Source organism: Typopeltis vanoorti, chromosome 10 (genome assembly GCF_054136105.1).
Source record: "Typopeltis vanoorti isolate ZY-2024b chromosome 10, IOZ_Tvanoo_1.0, whole genome shotgun sequence".
Taxonomy (NCBI): Eukaryota; Metazoa; Arthropoda; class Arachnida; order Uropygi; family Thelyphonidae; genus Typopeltis; species Typopeltis vanoorti.
The window spans coordinates 120,633,650-120,655,480 of NC_143558.1; the positions used below are offsets into that span (position 1 = coordinate 120,633,650).

The 21,831-nt window shown below is 34.1% G+C and overlaps 1 protein-coding gene across 1 annotated transcript in view; it reads left to right on the forward strand.

Annotated features, from left to right (window-relative positions):
- Positions 1-21,831, forward strand: part of Dhc64C (dynein heavy chain, cytoplasmic) — a 1,087,706-nt gene that overhangs the window by 775,874 nt on the left and 290,001 nt on the right. Inside the window, exons 67-68 of the mRNA XM_090398628.1 lie at positions 10,164-10,348; positions 16,810-16,879. Of these exons, the coding sequence (XP_090254754.1) occupies positions 10,164-10,348; positions 16,810-16,879 (255 nt within the window). The remainder of the gene's footprint in view (positions 1-10,163; positions 10,349-16,809; positions 16,880-21,831) is intronic.

The window sequence follows — 21,831 nt, forward strand, 5'->3', positions numbered from 1 at the left end:
TCTGACACTGTTAATTTATTTTATGATGATTACCCTCCTGATATTGCAAAGATTTTTGAATTTGTTATAAAATCAGGATATTACAGTTGGAAAAACAAGATGTATAAACAAGTTGAAGGCACTGCCATGGCTAGCCCTCTCTCCACCTTTGGCAAAATATTTTTTCAACCATCTGGAAGATACCTTGTTCTCATCCATTCATCCCCGACCCTCTCATTGGTTTTGCTATGTTGATGATGTCTTTGCTGTTTGGCCTCATTCTGAAAATGAACTTTTTTTTATGTTGGGCCCATACACGAGAGGTTGGTTGATCTACCTATCAACCTTAGTACCATATATGGGTATTGGTTTTGGGAAAGGAGAAACTTGTTTCCATTTGATTTAAAAGCCTGTATGTATATTGCATCCCTTGGGAAATATGTCAGGGGGAAGACTGTTCCACATTATAGCAATAACAGGGATGAAGGAAGAGGAAAAGAAACTTGTTCTGTGGGTTTCAAGGTGTAAAGAATGTTGGGCAACAGCTGTTATGTTTTCCATGGGCTTAATACAGAGTGGGGAGGGGAATTATTGATGCTGTTTCAGATGAACATTTACCATGGAAATACAGAATACACAAATTGCTGAGACCAAATGTCCATGTGAAAAGGAGGAGATAGAGTTGGTAAGAGATGGGTCATTTAACAGTCTAATTGCTCCCCTCTGCATTGAGTCAAGTAGTTTGAGGAAGCTTTTATCAAATGTGAGAGCAGGATTTGATGGCTGGGCAGATTTGTGATTTGTATAAGGTTAACAGCTGTTTAGAGGTGAAGTAACGTCTTGAACAAAAGAGAAATCCTAGTTTTTTGGAAGCTTAGGATGCAATGGTCGTGATGTGTTTATGCCAGGAGAGGCCTGATTTCATGGTAATTCCGAGAAGAGAATTCTCATCCTGTCTGGGAATTTGAGTGTTATCAGAAATAATACTGGGGAAATGGTTCTTGTTTGTGAGAGATAAGACTGGGTTTTACTAGTGTTGAAATTGACAAGGCTATCTGAGCCCCATTAGAGGATATCTTAGAGGTTAGAATTAAGGGCAGTGGTGGTGGTTGGGGTGAATTGTGTAGAGTAGGGTTTGTCGAATGAAAAGGAGCGCTGTCATCTGCAAAACTGTGTATTAGGTTGGAGGTCAACTGAAGTGAGTCATTGTATAGAAGGAAGAGGGTTGGTGAGAGAACTGAACCTTGTGGTACCCCAGCATTAATTGGATGGTGAGAAGATAGGGAGCCGTCTACCATCACACTATGTGTGATGGTAGATGGCTCCCTATCTAGAAATCCATTTGCAGAAGTTCTCAGACAGTCCAGATGATAGGAGTTTGCTTAGTAAGCCTTTGTGCCATACCTGGTCAAAGACTTTAGAGATTTTGGAAGAGAAAGTATTAGTCATATTAAGGTGTTGTTTGAGGTTTTCAACTCGTCTGCCTAGGTTCAGTAGCTGTTTTACGGAAGGAAGGCACATCGAACAGAAGAAAGGCTGGTCAAGATCAATAAAAAGCTTGTGCAACGATTCATCTATTTTCGCACAGGAAGTATGTAGCCAGCGACAACAGAAATCGCACAATATACCTTCTTTTCTTTCGGTAATTTCTGTTTCACAGCTGCGGCACTTCATATTTTCGTTCGGTTTGTTGGCGATCAGCAGCGCTATGCTGGCAGGACTTGAGGTAATCTTTCTTTGTTGGCCTTTGTTGCTAGTAGGCATAGTGGGCACTTTCATGCGGCTGTATTTTTAATTGTAAAAATAACTGGTTTTATGGACTATGGGTACTTAAAAGTTGTGCAGAAGTAATCGGCTCCTTAATACCCTCTGTTAGTTTCCATTTACTGATTATTTTGGACAAAAAAAAAAAACACTTGCAATTACAATAAAATGCGGGAGTACAATTTTAGCGTACCTTATTCACAGGCACCACCTCAATGATGAACTTGCCACTTTCCAACAATTGATCAATAGTCTTCACCCACGCATTCATTTCACCGTGGAAAAAGAAAAGGCTGGCAGTTTACCATTCTTGGACATCCTTCTTATGCACACAGCCTCCGGTAATTTATCAACCAGTGTTTATCGAAAACCCGCCTTTACTGCAGATATATTTATCAAAAGTCTGCTCATCACACTTCTCAAAAAATTGGTGTTATCAAGTCTTTAATTAATACAGCACATAATGTCTGCTCCTCTCTCAAGCTTACAACAAGAACTTCTCACTATCAAAACACAAATGGAATTTAATGGTTACATCCCTAATCAAATCCAGCAGATAATTGACTCCTATGTTCCAACACCTCAGGATTTTTCAACAGATCACAGAGTTCCGATCCCTTATATTTCTGGCATCTCTGAACCAATTGGTACAATTCTGAAGATGTATCATCTCATTCCCATATATTTTCCTATCAACAAAATTTCTCATCTGTTGCCATCTACAAAAGACAAACAGGCACCTCTATCATTAGCTAGTGTTTACCAGATACCTTGTGAATGTAATCTAACATACTTTGGGAAAACAGGCCATTCTGTGGGAAAAAAAATTAATGAACATCAGTATTATATTGAATACACATGAAACCTCAAAAGCGTCGTCTGGCACAACATAGTATTGACACTAAACACAGTATCCAGTGGGATGAAGCTTGTCTTCTCCATTGAAGCAGGTTTAAATATGAATGCCTTTTCAAAGAAAGTTGCGAAGTCCTTTTACATCGGCCAAATCTGAATCAGAGCGATTCTTTTCCTCCCAAAAGTTTGGAAGATTCTTATTTTATATAACCATCAAAAATAGTTTTTAATAATATTATTTATTAATATTAATTTCTAGCACGCAGCAACCATTTTTAATTGGTAAACCAACTGCTGTATGTACCTTGTATTCCCGTTCTTTTGATTTGCTTGTATCTACACACCGATGATGTACTGTTATTTTCAGTATGAAACATCTGTACTTTCTTGATTAAGTTAAGGGATATTACATCCCATATTATTTATATCCCTTAACTTAAATAATTTCACGTTGCCGAATTGAAACCTTTGGCTCTTCATATAATTAGTAATCTATACTTTCATTTCATTAAAGTTAATTACTGTTGTTATCGTGTAATTTATTGTTTATAGTCATGCTACAGGTACCTTTAAAGATTAGGTGTGGGATTAACTGACTGGCTTCAGGTATGCACAGAAGTTAGGCAAGGATGTCTGCTTTCTTCTTACCTGTTGAGTATCTAATGCTGAGACATCATGCATGTGACACTGAATGAACTTGTAACTGGAATTAGGATAGGTGACAGAGGGATCAGTATTCTTAGGTTTGCTGATGACAGAGTACTTCTTTGTAATGACAAGGAATAACTCAAGCAAATCCTTGACAGTTAAGTCAACAAGAACAGAGGACTTAAAACTCAACCCTTGCAAACAAAGATTATTGTTCTCAAAGGATATATAAATAAGCAAACTCCTGAGAAATGAGAGTACCTTAACAGAGAAATAATTGAGAAAGTTAGCAAATGTGATCTCTCATTAATGTGAAGAATTGCTGTTCAGAAGACATCACATTAGGATTAGGAATATCTAAAACAACAGAGACTTTCTAAAATCTGAAAAGATAGATCTATCTCCACGAGAACAAAGCTGACTATTTTGGATGCAGCTGTTTTTTCAATAGTAATGAATGTGAAACTTGAACCTAAGGAAGTCTGATAGGAAAAGGATAGCTGCTTTTGACATCTGGAGTTATAGGAGACTTAAGGATATGGTATGCCAAAAGGCATGAAAATAGATGGATTCTAGAAAGGATTGATAGAACATTAACACTTAAGGGTACTGACAGAAGAAAGCTAAAATACTATGGACACATTGAGGGAATGGAAGGACTTCTCAGAAGTAATAAAAGGTAAAAGTGGAAGCAGTCAACCCTTAATGAGATGGAGGGATGGTGTGTCTGGAGTGACTTCTTTTCAGAGTTAAAGACTGGAGAAAAGCATACAATGTGACTACCTGTCAAATACTGGTGTAGCATGCCACTGAGGAGCACAGACCATAAGGTTCTGATGATTTCGTTGAATCAATGGATGGATGTTCTTACCAAAGTGTTTCACTGTCTTACACACACACATATATATATATATATATATATATATATATATATATTTTTTTTTTTTTTTTTTTTTTATTTTATTCTCTAAGTAAGCTGACTTACTTACCAGCAACTTTCAATAAGCTTTCTTCTTTTCCTTGATTGTCTCTAAGTTGCTGAGTCCACCATGAAGTTCTGATTTTTCTATCTTTGCAGATCACACACCACATGCTTCTCTGGCTAAGTCAGTAACTGTTTGCTTCAGGGTTTGCCAATGAATTTCCAAGGTTTGGTTCTTATTTTCAAACTGTTTTATTTTTTTCCTGAAGAATACTTGTGTACAACTTTGATACATTTTAAAATTTTCTTACATACTCTTCTTTACAATATAATATTCAATTTTATCTTGCTCAAAACTATATGGTGATCACTTCAAATCCTTTGTATACCTTGTGTCTTGAACCAGTGGGAAAACATCCCTGTCAACAATAACATAGCCAGTGGGACTTTTATTTCTTGTATCTTCTCTCAATGTGAATTTGCACACATTTTCGTTAGAACACGATGTTAGTTGTAATAACTAGTCTGTCCTGAATAGAAATCCAGCAGGTAGGTGTTTACCGTTATCATTAGATTTGCCCTTTTCTCAAATTTTCCCAAAATATGTCTGGTGTATTCATTTCCTACTTTGGTATTTACATTTCCAACAAGGCAAACTTTTTCTTTTTCATCGTGGCATGTAGTGCCTCAAATGTTTTCTCTACAGTTTTGAGGTCTCATCAGTCAGAACATAGCAATATAGACATCCAAAAAGAAATGAGCTTTGCATTATGGGACACTAAGACAATTGATGTAAAGTCAGATTTCTCAATACTGAAGTCAACAATACTATATCAATAGCACTAAATATTTAAAATGTTTTTAAAGAATCTGATTCTAAATAGCAACTACATGTAGCTTGCTGAATATTTTACTTACTTTTTTTTATTTATGAAATATTTTTGAGATAGTTACTTTAAGTGCTGATCAATAGGCATCATATTGTTTTGCTTCCTACACAGCATATATAGTAAAAAAAAAAAAAAAAAATTACACCCTCCACCTGTTTGGTAAGAGCAGTGATATGTTTTTCTTTTCTGTTCCACGTGTTTGTATTAACATGCTATAGATATTGCTATAGATAGAACATGCTACAATATTCCTACATGTATAATTAAAAGTGCACATTTGGTTCATGTCTTGCATGATTCAGAATGAATAGAGCACATATGCATTTTGGCTGGAAATTATAGAATCAGCTACAAAAAAAAAAATTAATTTTAAAAATACTTCTAACTTAATATTGCATGAAGTGACTAAAAAACAATATAATTTTAAACACTTTGAATGTTTTGAATGATATTTCTGTTTGTTAGTAGTTCAAGATCTGAAGTTATCAGTTGATTTACACTAAGTAAATGAACAAAACATGTTTGTCATTTATCTTCACTGAGAAACATAAACAAATTGGATATGGATGATGAGTCCAGTATTGACAGTCTCTGGAAAGCAGTTTAAAAAAATTACTGGAAAAAAATTACACAATTGCCAACTGTAAACATTGAAATAAAAATAAATTTTATTAAAATTTTGTTTTCATGAGTTACCATTCAAGATGCATTTCAGATTTAGAGGAATAACTACACCTGGAATTATTTTAGTGTTCTTTGATTCCAATAAGCATGAAAAAAATGTGGGAGAACCAGTATTTTTTTAAGGTGCATAAAGTGTGTTGTGTCTGAACTTGATTTTGTTAAGAGAAGAAAAGTCTGCAGTTAAAACTCTCACTGTACTCAACCCACAGACATAGTTTATTGTAGTGGATAGTCTACTGTAGCTTTTTTGTATGTATTTCACTGTACTTATTGCCTTAGTTAGGATTTTTCAATAATTGTTATAACAGTGTTTACTGTAGTGAAGGTTAACTATGTCATCAAATAAACCTGCACTCTCTATAGACATTGTCTGTACAGACATTGCTAACCTTCTTATGTTATGTGCATTTCTATTCTGCCATGGAATATAACAATTATAAAATACACTGGTGTCCAAAAACCTAAGGATGAACACTATTTCTGGAGATTACAACTGCAAATTCAGATGAATCAGCTTCTGGCAATTTGTATAATCAGCCTGGGAAAAAAAATGCATTCATTTGATACAGATGGAATCTGGTCTCAAATGTTTATAGTTAACTATTTAGCAATTCTTAACAACATAACACAATTCATATTCCTAATTTATAAATATGACAGGATTTAAAAATGTGTTCATGCTGACATAGTATTATATTGTAGTGGTACTGATTATTCTTTTCATGTTTACCTGCTTGTATCAATGTCAATCTCTTTGTTTCAGTTAAAAGAATCGCAGCAGTTTATGTAGTGATTTATTTATTGTTCTACCAGTTAAATGCAGAGCACTCCTATGGTTTAAAGACATTTCTCTTTTTTATGTCATTACTTTCCTTGGATATAAACAACTAGGCTTATTTCCATCACAGTACAAGAAGTGCTTTATAAGTGCTTTTCAAACTAAGTCATTGATTGTTTGCACATAAGGGATATCAAGGCTTGTTCTTCCAAAATCTCAGGTTTTTCATCCCATCATTCTTTAGGCTTTCTCTAAATGTAAAAAAGAAACTGGTTAACTAATACTTAGTCATATTCTTCGATTTGATGTGTCACAATTTTGATACTCAAATGATGTTTTATACCATAATTGAGATGGCCGGACAAATCTTAGTAATGATTTCAAATACCACTTTTTTATGAAAATTGTTCTTGCTAGATCACGAGCCTTATAATATGCTTACAGTTGTATGGATGAAACAAATAATGGTTCCTTATTCATTGTTTGAAATTAAGTACCTTAAAATTAAGTTTCTGAAGCATTTTTGAAACAAGGAATGTGCCTTGTATCAAAACATTCCCCATCTTATCTCTCCACTGTTTGTGGTGGAAGATGAATGCCATTGCCTGTTTATTGGAGGCCTGAAGTGGCTTGAAAAAGTTCCATGTTTTCTCTAGAGCATAGTAGACTATGCAAAAAAAAAGTACAAAAAAGGTATATAAAATTGATAAAAATGTAAAAAAAAAAAAAAAAAATCGTTAACCCACTCATGGCAAAAAATGTACCATAGGTTTGCAAATAACTTTCATGGGTGGGAGCAAAATGTAAAAAAAATAAATAAATAAAAAGTGCGTGTATATAATGTGTGTGTGTGTGTGTGTGTGTGTGTACACGCACACACACCATCATATGCATTTGTGGTTTAAGCCAATAAAAATGCAATTTGTAGACCAAGCTCTCATCACTCCTTGTCTCAGTATCTCCCATAATGCAAAGCACATCTCCTTGCAGACATGTATAATGGTATGCACTAAAGGAAGGGCCACAACCCAGACCGGTTTTGACCTTTATTGAGGTCTCTTCAGTGGGAGGCAGACTCAGAAGTGGTGACACTAAGGCAGAAGCAATGGAGAGGTCATATTTACCTATACGAGTTGCCAACTGGTGTACCACCTTATTATTGAATTACTCTGGATTTAGAGAATGATGTTGGAAGTTTATTTTGCACTTGGTTAGACTATAATAAATTTAGTTTAATCCTTTATCCAAGTGTAGGCATACAAAGTTTGCGCCTAAGGTGGACCAAGCTCTCATCACTTCTTATCTCAGTATCTCCCATAATGCAAAGCACATCTCCTTGCAGACATGTACACTGCTATGCATTAAGGGAAGGGCCACTACCCAGACCGGCTTCAACCTTTATTGAAGTCTCATCAGTGCCTCCCACTGTTGAGGTCTCATCAGTGGGAGGCAGACCCAAAAGTGCAATTTGGTTTGCTAAGTCCCAAATTGCCAGCCCATCCTCGTTTGTTCAGTACCCAGTAGATACCTACTAATGGGGCATACCACATGAAGGTGAGGATTGGACATTAGGTCGGAAGCCCCAGATGGTTCTCCCCAATTTGTGGAGGGCGATGTGGCTTTGACCATTAAGCTAATGTAAAGTGGTATGACCCCTTAAATAGAATGGGTAAAGAAAGGTTAGCAAAACAAGTGTGTCATGCCAAGATGGCAGTAAAGAGACCCAGAAGGATACTCTAAGACCAAGGTCTAGGTGGATTGATTCAGTCAGAACTGCCTTAGAAGAAAAAAATTTTTGATATGACAATATCAGAGTGATTACAAGTGATAGACTAATTTGGAGGAAAATTGTGAATAGGAGATTAATAACAATGAAACTTAATCATATAGTGCTGTCATAGTAACCTGAACACTCCTTTAAGGTGTTCAGGTTATCAGGATATATATATATATCCTGTTAGTTTTGACATAGTGTCTTTATTCACTAATGTCCCCACTGAAGAAGTTCTTACTCTTTTTAAAGAACAAAGTTTCAAAGAAGATCTTTGCATTACTGTCACACTGCATTAACTCAGGTTACTTTAAATTTGAAGATTCTATTTATAAACAGAATTCAGGACTAGCGATGGGAAATCCTTTGTCTCCTGTTTTTGCCAACATTTATCTAGAGAATTTTGAAGAAAAAGCAATTTCATTCTATCCCTTCGAACCAAAGATATGACTTCACTACATCAATGATGTTTTCCTTTTCTAGGAACATGGTCTAGATAGCCTCAAACTCTTTCAAGAACATTTGAATGATATACACCTGAACATCAAGTTCACATCTGAATTGGAAGTTGATGGCTCTATTGTATTCTTAGATATCCAAGTAACCCGGACAGCTGAACATCTCAAATTTTCTATTTTCAGAAAACCGACGCATATGGACAGGTACCTTCATGCTGACTCACACCATTTTCCTCCATAGAAGTTGGGTATCATCTCCACTCTAGGTCACCGAGCTAGGTCTCTTCTGTTGGACGATGAGGAACTTCATAATGAACTTAAACATCTTCAAGTTACATTTCTACTTAATGGATACTCTAAGAAAACTATAGACAGATTACTCTTCAACCTTCATCCACAAGATGAAGACACAACTACTTCTAAGGGCAGCATTTTTTTTGCCATATATCAGTTTTTTATCTCCAAAAGTGGCTGAAATTCTGAAGAAATATAATATCAAGATGTTCTTCACAACCCTACCTTCATTCCATCTTAAGTCGTCCTAAAACTAAACACAATAATCTTAAATATCCCGATGTCTATAAGATTCTTTGCAACTCGTTAAGATACTTTGGACAAACGGAGAAGTCTATTGAACTTCTCCGTTTGTTTAGAGGAGCACCAAAGAGACATTACCTACAACAGAACTCGAGCCAGTTCCCTGTCCAGTCGTGTTATTTTCAGCGAACTCAAATGATGCAGGTTTTCCACACCAGATACTCTGGGATGAAACTGTCAATGTACACCGATGTTGTGATGAGTTGGAGAGAAGAATTTTAGAGTTTAAAGAGATAGTTATAAATCCCATCCATATTAATAACAACCTAATCTACAGCTTACCAGACTCTCACAGCTCCTCCACCATTCAATATTGGCGCTCTCGAGACCTTGTACATGTGCATGTTCATAATGATACAGTCAGAATTCATTCTTTTATTTAAACTCTAGCCTTTATTCTCTTTAGCGTTTGATAAGTTGCTCTGTGTTTTAAAAAAAAAAACAATTCCTTTAGATTGGTTACTGGTGTTTATATGTTTATCTCACACTTAGTGAAGTCTAGTTTTAGGTGAAACTAGTAGTGTAATTAAAGATTTTTATTTAAACTTCAGTTTTAGTCATTAAAAAAATTTATATATATATCAGAAAATTGATGATATGCATATACCTACATACATATGTAGGTACTGTTTCTACATTCTTAGCATTTATTGAAATTGATTCTAATTTAGTATAATATTGTTTTATAAATAACACTTGAATACAAAAACAGTTATATTTTGTTCAAAATATATGCCATTCTTCTAATTTTAGTAAAATTATGGATTATCAACATTGTACAAAGTGTTTTTTTTTTTTATGTCTATTTGTGTTTCAGTATTTATCTACAGCTGATGAAAGACTAAGGTGGCAAGCCAATGCCTTACCCTCAGATGACTTATGTACAGAAAATGCTATAATGTTGAAACGTTTTAACCGTTATCCTCTCATCATAGATCCCTCAGGACAAGCAACAGAGTATATAATGAATGAATATAAGGAGCGAAAAATTACTAAAACCAGGTCAGATTAGTTTTGTTTTTTCTCTCATCAGCAATTTTAAAATCTTCAAATGCCATTATATATAGGACAGTCTCATTTAAAGGCATTTGAAACATATTACTTAATCATTGTCTATTAACTGTTGAAAAATATTTTGTTTTCATATAACATACATTAACTTACAAACTGGATCCTTTGAAAACATGTTTGTATTGGAAGCCACAGTGCAATATGAAGTATGGATGTCTTCTCCAAGAAGTTGCAGTTGTAAAAAGGATTTGTAGATTGTAAAAGCATAAATTAGTCTAATCTTAAACTACATAAGATCACCTACTTTAGGCATTAATAGAGATACTCAATAATATGACATAAGTCAATATACTGTATATAAGTGAGCTGAAGCAGCCATTTAATATGCCACATCAACCACTGGATGATACCACTAAAACTAAACACCAGCATATCTCAGTCCATAGCTACTGTGTAATAGAGATAAAGATATGACAGAGTAGCTATGGACTATTTGTAATACACTGATGCTACCCACCATTGAGATATGCTGGTGTTTAGTTTTAGCGTATCATTCATTGGTTGATACGGCATATTAAATGGCTACTTCAGCTCACTTATACACAGTATATTGAGTATCTCTATTAATGCCTAAAGTAGGTGATCTTATGTAGTTTAAGATTAGACTATGATTATGCTTTACAATCTACAAATCCTTTTTACAACTGCATCTTCTTTGAGAAGACATATCCATACTACAATTTATACTTAATTGTATAAATTATACTTATCACACAATAAATTGGTATAACAACGAAGTGTATGTCACTATATGGCTCTTATCAAGAAATGTGCTACTTCTGTACCTATCTTATGTATTGTCATAGGCATATATATATATATATATATATATATATCAATGACATTGTGTACCCATTTAAGTTGGGTATGCTGTCATGTAGCTTATGCAACCTGTGCTACAAAATTCACTTCACTTTGACTGCATGATGCATTTTTATTGATGTATGAAAGTTTTGAGAGCATAATTCATTAGTGCTCATCTTAATTGTCCCAATACAATTAATTGTAGGATAACTTTGAATACTTTCATTTATCAATTAATATAATTTTAAATATGGAAAGCATAAAGGTCAAATAAACAATACGGATGCTTCACTTGTACTGTTTATGTAAGAAGCACAAAAGGTTTATGCTTTGTGGTGAGAATATATTATCATTTGCAAATACTAAGTAAGACATGGATAATTTGAATTTTGATATGACTTAAATATAGCCATATGATAAGCACAGAAATCGGAAAAAGTAATTACTTAGGAAATTATTATTTTTCCAGATTGAACCAAAGTAAGGCTGAAATAACTTGTTTTATGCCCAAGTCCAACCTCATCCGACCATAATCATACAATCCACAAAAGCTCTGGCAGAAAATAGGACATTCAGTACATCTTCAACACTGTTTCTCTATTGTAAATATAGGCAGAAAGTTATAAATTATTTATAGAAATTATAAATATATATTAAAACTTGCCTGTATCTGTGTCATTAACACATCAGTTCACACACACATAAAACAAATGGCACAAAAAACATCAACTCGTGATAAATTACAATGTTCAATTGGATTGCTTCACACAATAACCAATCACAGCCACTAACAACTTCTGGTTGCTATTGTCTTAGCTCACATCCTGCCTCTCCTTCTAGGCTATTTAAAACCATTGGAATACTAAGAAATTGACATGCTGCACCATCCTCACATTTGTTTAAAGGGCTCAAAGAGATGTCAGTATTTGTCACCATGCACCCGGGCTATTAACACAGATGTGATGCAGTGTTTACGTTCCAAGTGTTCTCTTCATGAAGCATTAATATACTATGTTTAATTTTAGGACTCACCTGAAACGCTAGGAAATATTTAGGGAAGTCTTTAACAGAAATAAATATAAAAATATAATATCGGCGATATTGATACCCTGTGGGTGCTGCAATATTCACCCTTGATATATGTGTGTGTGTGTCATTTTTGCAGCTTGATTTTTTACAGTCACTGTACTCAAATAGAAATCATGCGAGATGAAGTGAAGTGCTATAGAAAACTTTTGATACCATATATGACACAGACACACACACACACACAACAAATGATGAGGTTAGAAGGAAATTTTTCTCCATTGTTAGAACAAGAAAATATCATCACTAAAACATGTCGGAAACAGCTCTGGTGGCTGGGCCATAAAGCTAGATCAGGTAGCTTATCTAAATTAGCACTAGAAGGCTTTACTAAGGTAGAAGAGGAGGAATTTTTTGAGGCATTAGAGAAAGCAACTGAGACAATGAAAAAAGGAAAAGTTGTCCTTGTTGATGATCTTTGGGAAAATTTGAAGAAAAGAGCAAAGCTAATAATAATGGCCAATACCTGTTGGATTTCTGCTCAGGACATGGACTGGTTATTACTAATACAATGTTCAAACATAAAAATGTGTGCAAATTCACATGGAGAGAAGATGCAAGGAATAAGAAAAGTCTCATTGATTATGTTGTTGTTGATAGTGATGTTTTCCCACTGGTGCAGGACACCAGATTGTACAGAGGATTTGAAATTGGAAGCGATCACCATTTAGTCTTGAGAAGCATAAAATTTAATTTCATTTTGAAAAGAAGAACATGTAAGAAAGTTTTAAAGTGAATGAAAGTTGAGCAGCTCTCAGATATGAACTGTAGACTGAAATACACAAATATTATTCAAGAAAAAATGAATATGAAATGAATTGAGAATAGAAACCAAACTTTGGAGATTCAGTGGCAAGCTCTCAAGAAAACACTGATAGATTCAGCCAGAGAGGCATGTGGTGAGGTTGTCTGCAAAGATAGAAGAATCAGAACTCATGGTGGATACAGGAAGTTCAAGCAGCAGTGGATGAAAAGAAAGTATATCAAAAGTTCCTAGCAAATAAGTCAGCTTGTGCTCTTAGAGAATATAGGGACAAATGCAAGAATGCTAAATACTGTGTAAAACTAGCTAAACAAAAGTCATGGGAGGACTTTGGCAAGAATCTAGAAAATAAATATCAAGAAGGTGGCAAGATATTCTGGAGGTTGTTGAAGAAGCTTAGGAATGGAGGAAAGAGTGCTGTAAAAGGAGTTAGAGATGATAAAGGTGACATGAAAACGGGAGAAAAAGATATCATTGAAGTATGGAGTAATTACTCTGAAAAACTGCTAAATGAAACAAGCAGTGATGACAGCACAGTGGTAAAAAAAGCACTGACCAGGCATGCAGTCAGGAATACATATCCATACTCGAAGTAGAAAAAGCCATCAAAAGCCTGAAATGTGGAAAGGCCGCAGGAGTAGATGATATTTGACCAGAAATGCTGACGTATGGAGGTATAAAAGTCTTACAGTGGCTGCACTGCACAGTTCAGAAAGCCTGGACAAAGGGATGAATTCCAGATGATTGGAGTAGAGCTCTCAAAACACTTCAAAACAATACAGTTATATGGTGTTAATGGGGCATTATATCAAGCAGTACTTAGTCTGTATTTGAGTTGTAAGTCAGCAGTTAGAATTGAAGGAATTATAGGAAGATGGTTTAATGTTAAATCTGGTGTGAGACAAGGATGTACATTATCCCCTCTGTTATTCATTATCTATATGGATCACATTATGAAGGAAAGTGGTATTAAACATGATATCAAAATTGGAGGTGTTAATGTCAGCTCTTTGCTTTATGCGGATGATGTTATACTTCTAATAAATCCGCTACAAGTCTGCAAGATTCCCTGACTAAATTCAATAAATGTTGTAATAGATATGGTATGAAGGTCAGCAATAAAAAGACAAAAGCAATGAAAATAGATAGAGAATTGATATTGTCAGCATCCAGGAATGCATTACAGAGCTAATCTCAGTTGGTATGGTCACTTAAGCAGAATGGAAAAGGAAGGATTACCGAAACAAGTGTTCTCTGCTAGGTAAGACCCAGAGGAAGACCAAGATATAGGTGGATTGATACAGTAAAAAGTGCCTTTGAAGACAGAAATATAAGACTTGATAATATTGGAGTCTTGATAGGTAACAAACTGATTTGGAGGAAAATTGTAGATAGGAAGTTAGTAATGATGTAAATTTTTCATGTAGTACTATCATATCCTGTACACCCCTTTGAGGGTATATATCAGGAATTTGATGATGATGATGATGAGGCTTTATTTCTGGTAAAAAGACAAAATCTAGGTTGATCAGGAACAACCTAGAATCACCTGGATAGATAATATTAGAAAATGGACTAATTCTTTGTTCTCCACTTTGTTAAGGAGATCCCAAGACAGAAACATCTGGAGAGAGTATGTTAGTACTGTCACCTTTATAGTTCCCTAATGGTCTACATAGACTATGGGTCTAGAAGAAGAAGAATATTTAATTTTTGAAATATTGTCCCTTGAACCATCCACTCATGAAATAATGAACAATAATGATGCAGTACTATCTACACTTGACTTTCCCTTATTTTTAATTGAACTTCAACTTGCAACTGAATCACTTTTCGCTATCAGAACTACATTCTGAATTACTTCCACCTGATGACCACAATTTGACATTCCATGCCAAAGAATGCAAAAATCTAGAATACTTTTCTTTTTTTTTAACCTGTTTGACTCAGAATTTCCACATGTGTGATGTATACATGCTTTTTCTACTACTTTCTTAATTCTGAGAAATTGTGATTTTCTCAACTTTTTAACCTTGCAACTTGATTTTTTCAGTTGCTCTACTCAATTAGAACAACTGTAACAGGGAAAGTCATCTGCTTGGTGACTTTCACAGCTCCATCCGGCTTTCCTTTTTCACTAATCATACTGGAAGGCATGCTGAAGTATTTGCTGTAAGCTAATGCATGTTGGTCTTCTACCACCAAGAATATCAGATAATTCTCAGATATTGATCCTTTTTTCATCTTGTAAGAATCATGCCTTCTGGGTGTATTTTGATGCAATTTCTGCAATCTGTGTTTCCACATTTATCGGGCTAGCTGCATTATTTCGTCGTAAGCCACTCATTCGGGAGAGTCAACCCATTCTAAGGGACGATAGAAGGATAGGATAGGAGTTTATTGATACAAGATGCTTTAAGCAAAAAAAAAAAAAAAAGATAAGAGAAGAAAATTTTTAATGTTCATATAAAACATTTAAAAGTTGATAGAAGATTTAATATATTCATTAAAATTTCCAACTGAAAAAATGCTGCTTGTTTATAATAATGTTGTTTCTTTGCAATGCCAGATAGGATGCTTATCTGAAGATAAAATATTGCCAATAGTGTTGAAGTGTTGATAATGAGTAAAGAGAACAGCTGTTGATAGAAACAGAATATGGTCTCAAAGAAGAGAACTTCAAATTTGGATAAGTGATAAAGTAAATAAGAGGGAGAATCACACAGTTTTTCTGGCATAATCAAAGATTAAATTTTTCTTTTAATAGAAAGAATTTTGTATTTCTGGTTACAATGTTTTAAATAGGAAGACAAACTTTTTGTGTATAAGAATATTGAAAGACTTCCTTTGAATTCAATCTTGGCCTGTGGTTTGTTTTGCTTGAGACAAAGGAATTCTGCCCAAAAACTTTGTTTAATAATATTGCCATATCAAAGTGTGTAGACTTCAAGGATTAGGCAAGAATTTTAGTAGCATGCACGATTTATTTATAAAAGGTTGAAAGTAAAAATAAATTATCCATATAGCTATTATCCATTCAGATTTGTGGGACTTGCCATTGTGAGAAGAGGGAAAAAGACCATATTTAAAGAATTAGTAAGTTTGTAGTTATTGTTATAGCCTTTATCAAATCTAGCATATCAGATAAGGAAAAGAAATACAGCACAATTTTGTTATGTTTATACTTGCAACTGTTTAAACTCCACTGCAACTGCTGCAGTGGAGTTTAAACAGTTGCAAGTAAGTTTGTAGTTATTGTTATAGCCTTTATCAAATCTAGCATATCAGATAAGGAAAAGAAATACAGCACAATTTTGTTATGTTTATACTTGCAACTGTTTAAACTCCACTGCAACTGCTGCAGTGGGGTTTGTGGCTTTATTTCATTGTGAAGAAGAAAAGTTTGTGTCAAAATGTATCCTGTTGTGATTGTAAAAATAACTACATTTATAACAATCTAAATTTAAATTGTAAATTATGATTGTGGACTTTTAGATAATACATGTTGGTTTATAATTGTAATTGTTGATTCTACAAAGTGCCAAACATGGCAGCCTTTGGCTTGTAGAACTTCCTGTTTTGCTCAACTTGTTTAGCTGAGCAATGAATCTCCTATGATCAACATGAAATTGCTTTGTGCATTTATAATGTTTATTAACATTTAATATTTTATGTAATCGTTTGTGAAGATAATTGTAGATTGTTATTCTTAATGAATATATTGTTTTGATAATTCTAGCTTTCTGGATGATTCTTTTCGCAAAAATTTGGAAAGTGCATTGCGATTTGGAAATCCATTGCTTGTTCAGGTAATATAGTTCTATAGTAATTAGTGGTTTAATATGTCCATTACTAGTTTTATAACTATCTAGAAAAGCTTAGGTGTTATCGGTCATTTATTTAATTGTATTAATTCACAACACTGCAAGAATGAAATAAAAATTTATTAAGATGCTAACATAAAAATAAATGATATATTATGCTGTTAATAAATTCATGTTAACACACAGGAACTTAGAACTTCTAAAACAATTAGAACAGGCAGAACGACATAAACTTAACATAAGCATTGAAATGATCATTTGTAATTTGGTTTCTTAATTGATTTTTTATGACGTCATATTTGAAAAAGCGGATTCGGGCAGGTGTGTCAATCCGAAACACGACAGAATTTTTCACGCAATATCAGTTAATATTGGGAATTTTTCATGTGCATACTTCCAAATGACTTCATTGTTTATTGATTTTAAATGTAAACTATTCTGATCTGAATCTTTATTATCTCAAGTTCTACTTCAGCTTAGTTCATATCAAACAGCCCACTAATTTTATTTGAAATTTCTGTGATGTTCAAGTTTTCTTGAAATGGATTATTGATAAAAGATACAATCATTTCAGTTTTATTAAAATCTTTAAATCTTGAATTTATATCTTCCTCAATTAATTCTATTTCATGAATAATTTTTTTTAAATCATAGCGAAGCATTTCTTGATTTTGTTCAAAAAATTTTAATAAATATGGGAGATGTCTAAATTCGCGGTCATTTATATTTTTCTTTAATAAAAGTAAGTATTGTTGAAAAGTTTTTATTGAACTTAACATGTCAATTAAATTTTTATCTCTACCTTGTAACTCTAAATTTAAATTGCTTAATTTCATACAGAAATCTACTAAAAATGATAAGTGTAACAACCATCTTTTATCACTCAATTGTGGATAAATATTTCCTTTTTCATCAAGAAAAAATTTTATATCGTTAATTAATACAATAAATCTTTCTAAAAATTGACTTCTGCTGAGCCAGCGAACATTATTGTACAACAGAAGTTCCCTATCATCATCTGCCTGTAATTTAAATAACTGCTGTTGCAGGGCGAACAGAATTTACAATTTTAAATGTAATATCCAAAACATCTTTTGCGTTTAATCTTTTACTACACAGTACTTGTTGGTAAATAATACAGTGGTACTTTAAAAAATCTGGATATTTGTCATTGTTTTTACATAATGAAATGAAGCCTGATTTATTACCTATCATTGCAGGAGCACCATCAGTAGTAATAAACACAAGTTTAAAAAGCAGAAATTTGTGTTGATTCACAAATTCCTCAAATGCCGAAAAAATGTCTTCTCCCCTAGTCCTTCCCAATAATGGTATAATTTTCAAAAGTTCTTCTTTACTTGAGTAATCTTGAAATACCGTGCGAATAAATACCATTAACTGAGCAATATTAGTGAAGTCATTTAATTCATCAAATTGTAATGAAAACGCAACATACTGGTGAATATGTGACATTAACCTGGCCTGGAAACTTTTCTCCGGCAATTGGAACTCTTCCTTTCGGCAATATGAAACCTTGTCTGCGGCCTAGAAGTAGTCTCTCTCTAGCGACATCTCGAACCAAGAAGCTCCTTTCTGGAAGCGGGAAACTCCTCTCTCAAGCAACGTGGATCCGGGCAGTCTCTCTGACGGCGACTCTGGACTGGGCAGCCTCCTCTCTGACAGCAATTCTGGAACGGGGACCCCTTCTGCTTGCTTCAGTCCCTTTTTATTAAGCCTCCTCTGAGACCTCGCATGAAGTTTGACAACCCCCAAAGAATCGGTATGAGTCTTTCATCTTAAGTTTCAAGTTCGGCACGCCTTTTGTTTTCCTCCACTTTCTTTTGATTGTAAGTTGCCATCTATCAGAAAGTTGTTTGAACTCTTTCTGACTGACTTCAGAGATGTTTACACTTAGAGCCTGCAAGCCTTTCTCATACATACAAGTTTCAATAACAATATTTCTAATGCCGCTATGTACAGCTTTGGCGACAAAGACATTGCCTTTGTTTTTAACACTCTAACATATTCTTATTGAAGCAGTATATACAGTTAGCTTCTAAAGAGTTATTTACAAAAACATCTAATACAAACTATACCGAGACAAACAAAGTTTATTTTTTTACAATATTCACATGGGACTTAACCTAAGTAAAAAATCAATGTAATGTGCTTTGGAATAATTAAGCTACAATCGAGTTTTTACACTTTGCTTATAACCGTATTCACTCGGCTCGCTGTTTGACCTCCACTGATCCAAATTAATTCATTTACCCAGACTTATAAGAAAATTACTGATTTGATAATTTTAACGAAAAAGAAATAAACAATAGCAATACACTTAAAGTGAATTAAAAATAATACAAAATAATGATAAATAAAATGTTATGTTTTCAGTTTTAATTAAATTTGTAAATAAGGAGGAATACAAGAGATCAACCAAAAATCGCTTCGCGATTGACGGGTTGAACACTCCTGTCCTGTGGTGTCCACTAGTGCTGTATTTGAAGGAGATTACAACTGCTGCTAGGCTGAATGTGACTTTAAAGTGAACAATCTCCCAAATTTTTGGGATATGTTAATTTAATGCATATATACCTGAGGTATGGGTTGTACTTGATGCTGACTCCAAAAATAATTTCTTATACTTGTGATTGTTTTGGTGTTATTCTGTTCAATCATACATGAAGTGTACATTGCATGGTCTGTATTTGCAACTTGCTCTAATGATGATGTGCTCTTCAAGGTTGATGTTAACAGATTTTGTCTATCTTATAATCTTAATTGTCAGCATAAGGTACTTTATATACTCTGAGTTGTATTCAGAAAATGAGTTTTTTCTTGGGAGAATGGATAAAAAGCTGATTTGTGATTAGTGGAAAGAGGATTATATTTATTTTGTCCATCTTTTTGGATACTCCATATATATATATATATATATATATATATATATATATATATATATATATATATATATATATATATATATATATATATATATATAGGGCATAAGACAATTTTGCTGTGGTCTTATGTTGAGGTAGAGTGGGAATGGTTGAAGTGGGCATGTAGTATCTAATATTGTAGGGGCTGTAGTCATTAATTTAAAAAATAAACTATGGTGTGGTATTAGTTTTCTGGAATCAGTGAATCAAACAGAAATGCATAAGGGCCTATTTAATGAGCTAAATAATTTATTATGAAATGGGAGTTCAGTGGTGTATCAGAAGGTTCTGTACATGTTGTTTAATCTGTCTGTTAATGAGATTGAGGATGGTTTAGATGTCACTATCAAGTCATTTGCAGATGATTCAAAGTTGGAGGGGATGATAATAGATATAGCTGATGTAGAATCTCTGCAGGGTAATTTTAGCAAACTGTTTATAATCAGATGATAACGAATGTCAGTTCAGTGTTGATAGTGTAAGGTTATATATATATATTTTTTTTTTTTTGCCGAGGGCATAGCTGCAGTAGTCAAGGGTGGTAGTTAAAAGTTTAGGGACCACATTATTATTAAGGTGGTTAAAACATGATATCAGGTAACGGTAGTGTTGAAGAGAGCACTAAAATATTGGAAGATGAAAGTTATTCTCCCATTTTACAAGACTATCATTTACATATATTAGCAGAGGTGCAGTATGACTTTTGCTGTCCTTGTGCCAGTAAACATTAAATGAACCACCCCAAGTCAGGGACAATACACCATGATGGTAGAATTCTATTCACCATCAAGTGATCAGAATTTCGATTGCTGCATTTTAAATTTTGCTGATCATTGGTCTTCACACATAAACAAATGAACCAATTTTATCACAGCTGTCGATGTTATATGTGACTAAAATAAAATCCCTGACAGATCATCCCACCGCTAATTTTTTTTTTTCTTCCACGGTGGAAGAATTTCTACAATATTCATCAGACTGCTTTACATTCCATTGATGTTGTGAATAAAAGCATTCCTAGAAGCTCTAGATATTAGGACAGACAGTGTTGCACAGACTCCACAATATATGCCACCAGCATGGTATTCATGCATACTATATGCAGTTTTGTGCAGGTTACCCAAACAGTCCAGCCCTCCTGTCTGCATATAGCTCTTTCAAGTTCATAGGACATAATTCTCTAATTTTATGCCTGTCTACACAGTTCAAAATCAGAGGCATTAAGTGGGGTCTGTAGCTCTCTTCCCAGATAACATAATTTCTATTCTGATCCCACTGGAAAGTTGCAATTTTACTTCTGAGCTGCATACCATAGCACTCACATAAACTACATAAAATTAAATCACTACCAAAGATGCATTATCTGTACAGACACAGGATTCTCTTTATTGCCAAAAGTCTCGAGCACCAACAATGCCCAGTGCTCTCTTGGATCCAACATTAGTTCCTCAGTTATGGAGGCTATATCAGGATGTGCACCTAAGTTGGATCATCCCAGTGGCGAGCATTATGGAATATAGATTGACAACAGTCTTTAACATATGAAAACTAAAATCAAATTCTGGAAGTGTAGTCTATGCAAGGACCTAAAAGATGAAATTGTTCTTGATCGATAAAGCCAAACCACAGAATTGTGAATTGTGTGGTTCAGCTTTATCCATATGGCATATACTAATTGACTGCCCTCATATCAGTGGAAGCAGTCACTATTTTAATAATTCTAATAATCTGTTTGAGCCATATTCACTGCTACCAGTTTACATGCTTACATAGTATTATTTAATTATATAAGTGTTTATTATTTACTACCTTGTGTACTGCTATACCATCTGTGTTGGTGTAGTATGACTTGTGCTGTCCTTGTGACAGTAAACCTAAATAAGTTAGGTTAAAGTGCCTGTTATATCATCTGCTATTACTTTATTTTTTTTTCATTGAGGGAATTGGCCCTCACACAGCATACAAATTGTAGACTTTTTGCCTAACAGATTCCAG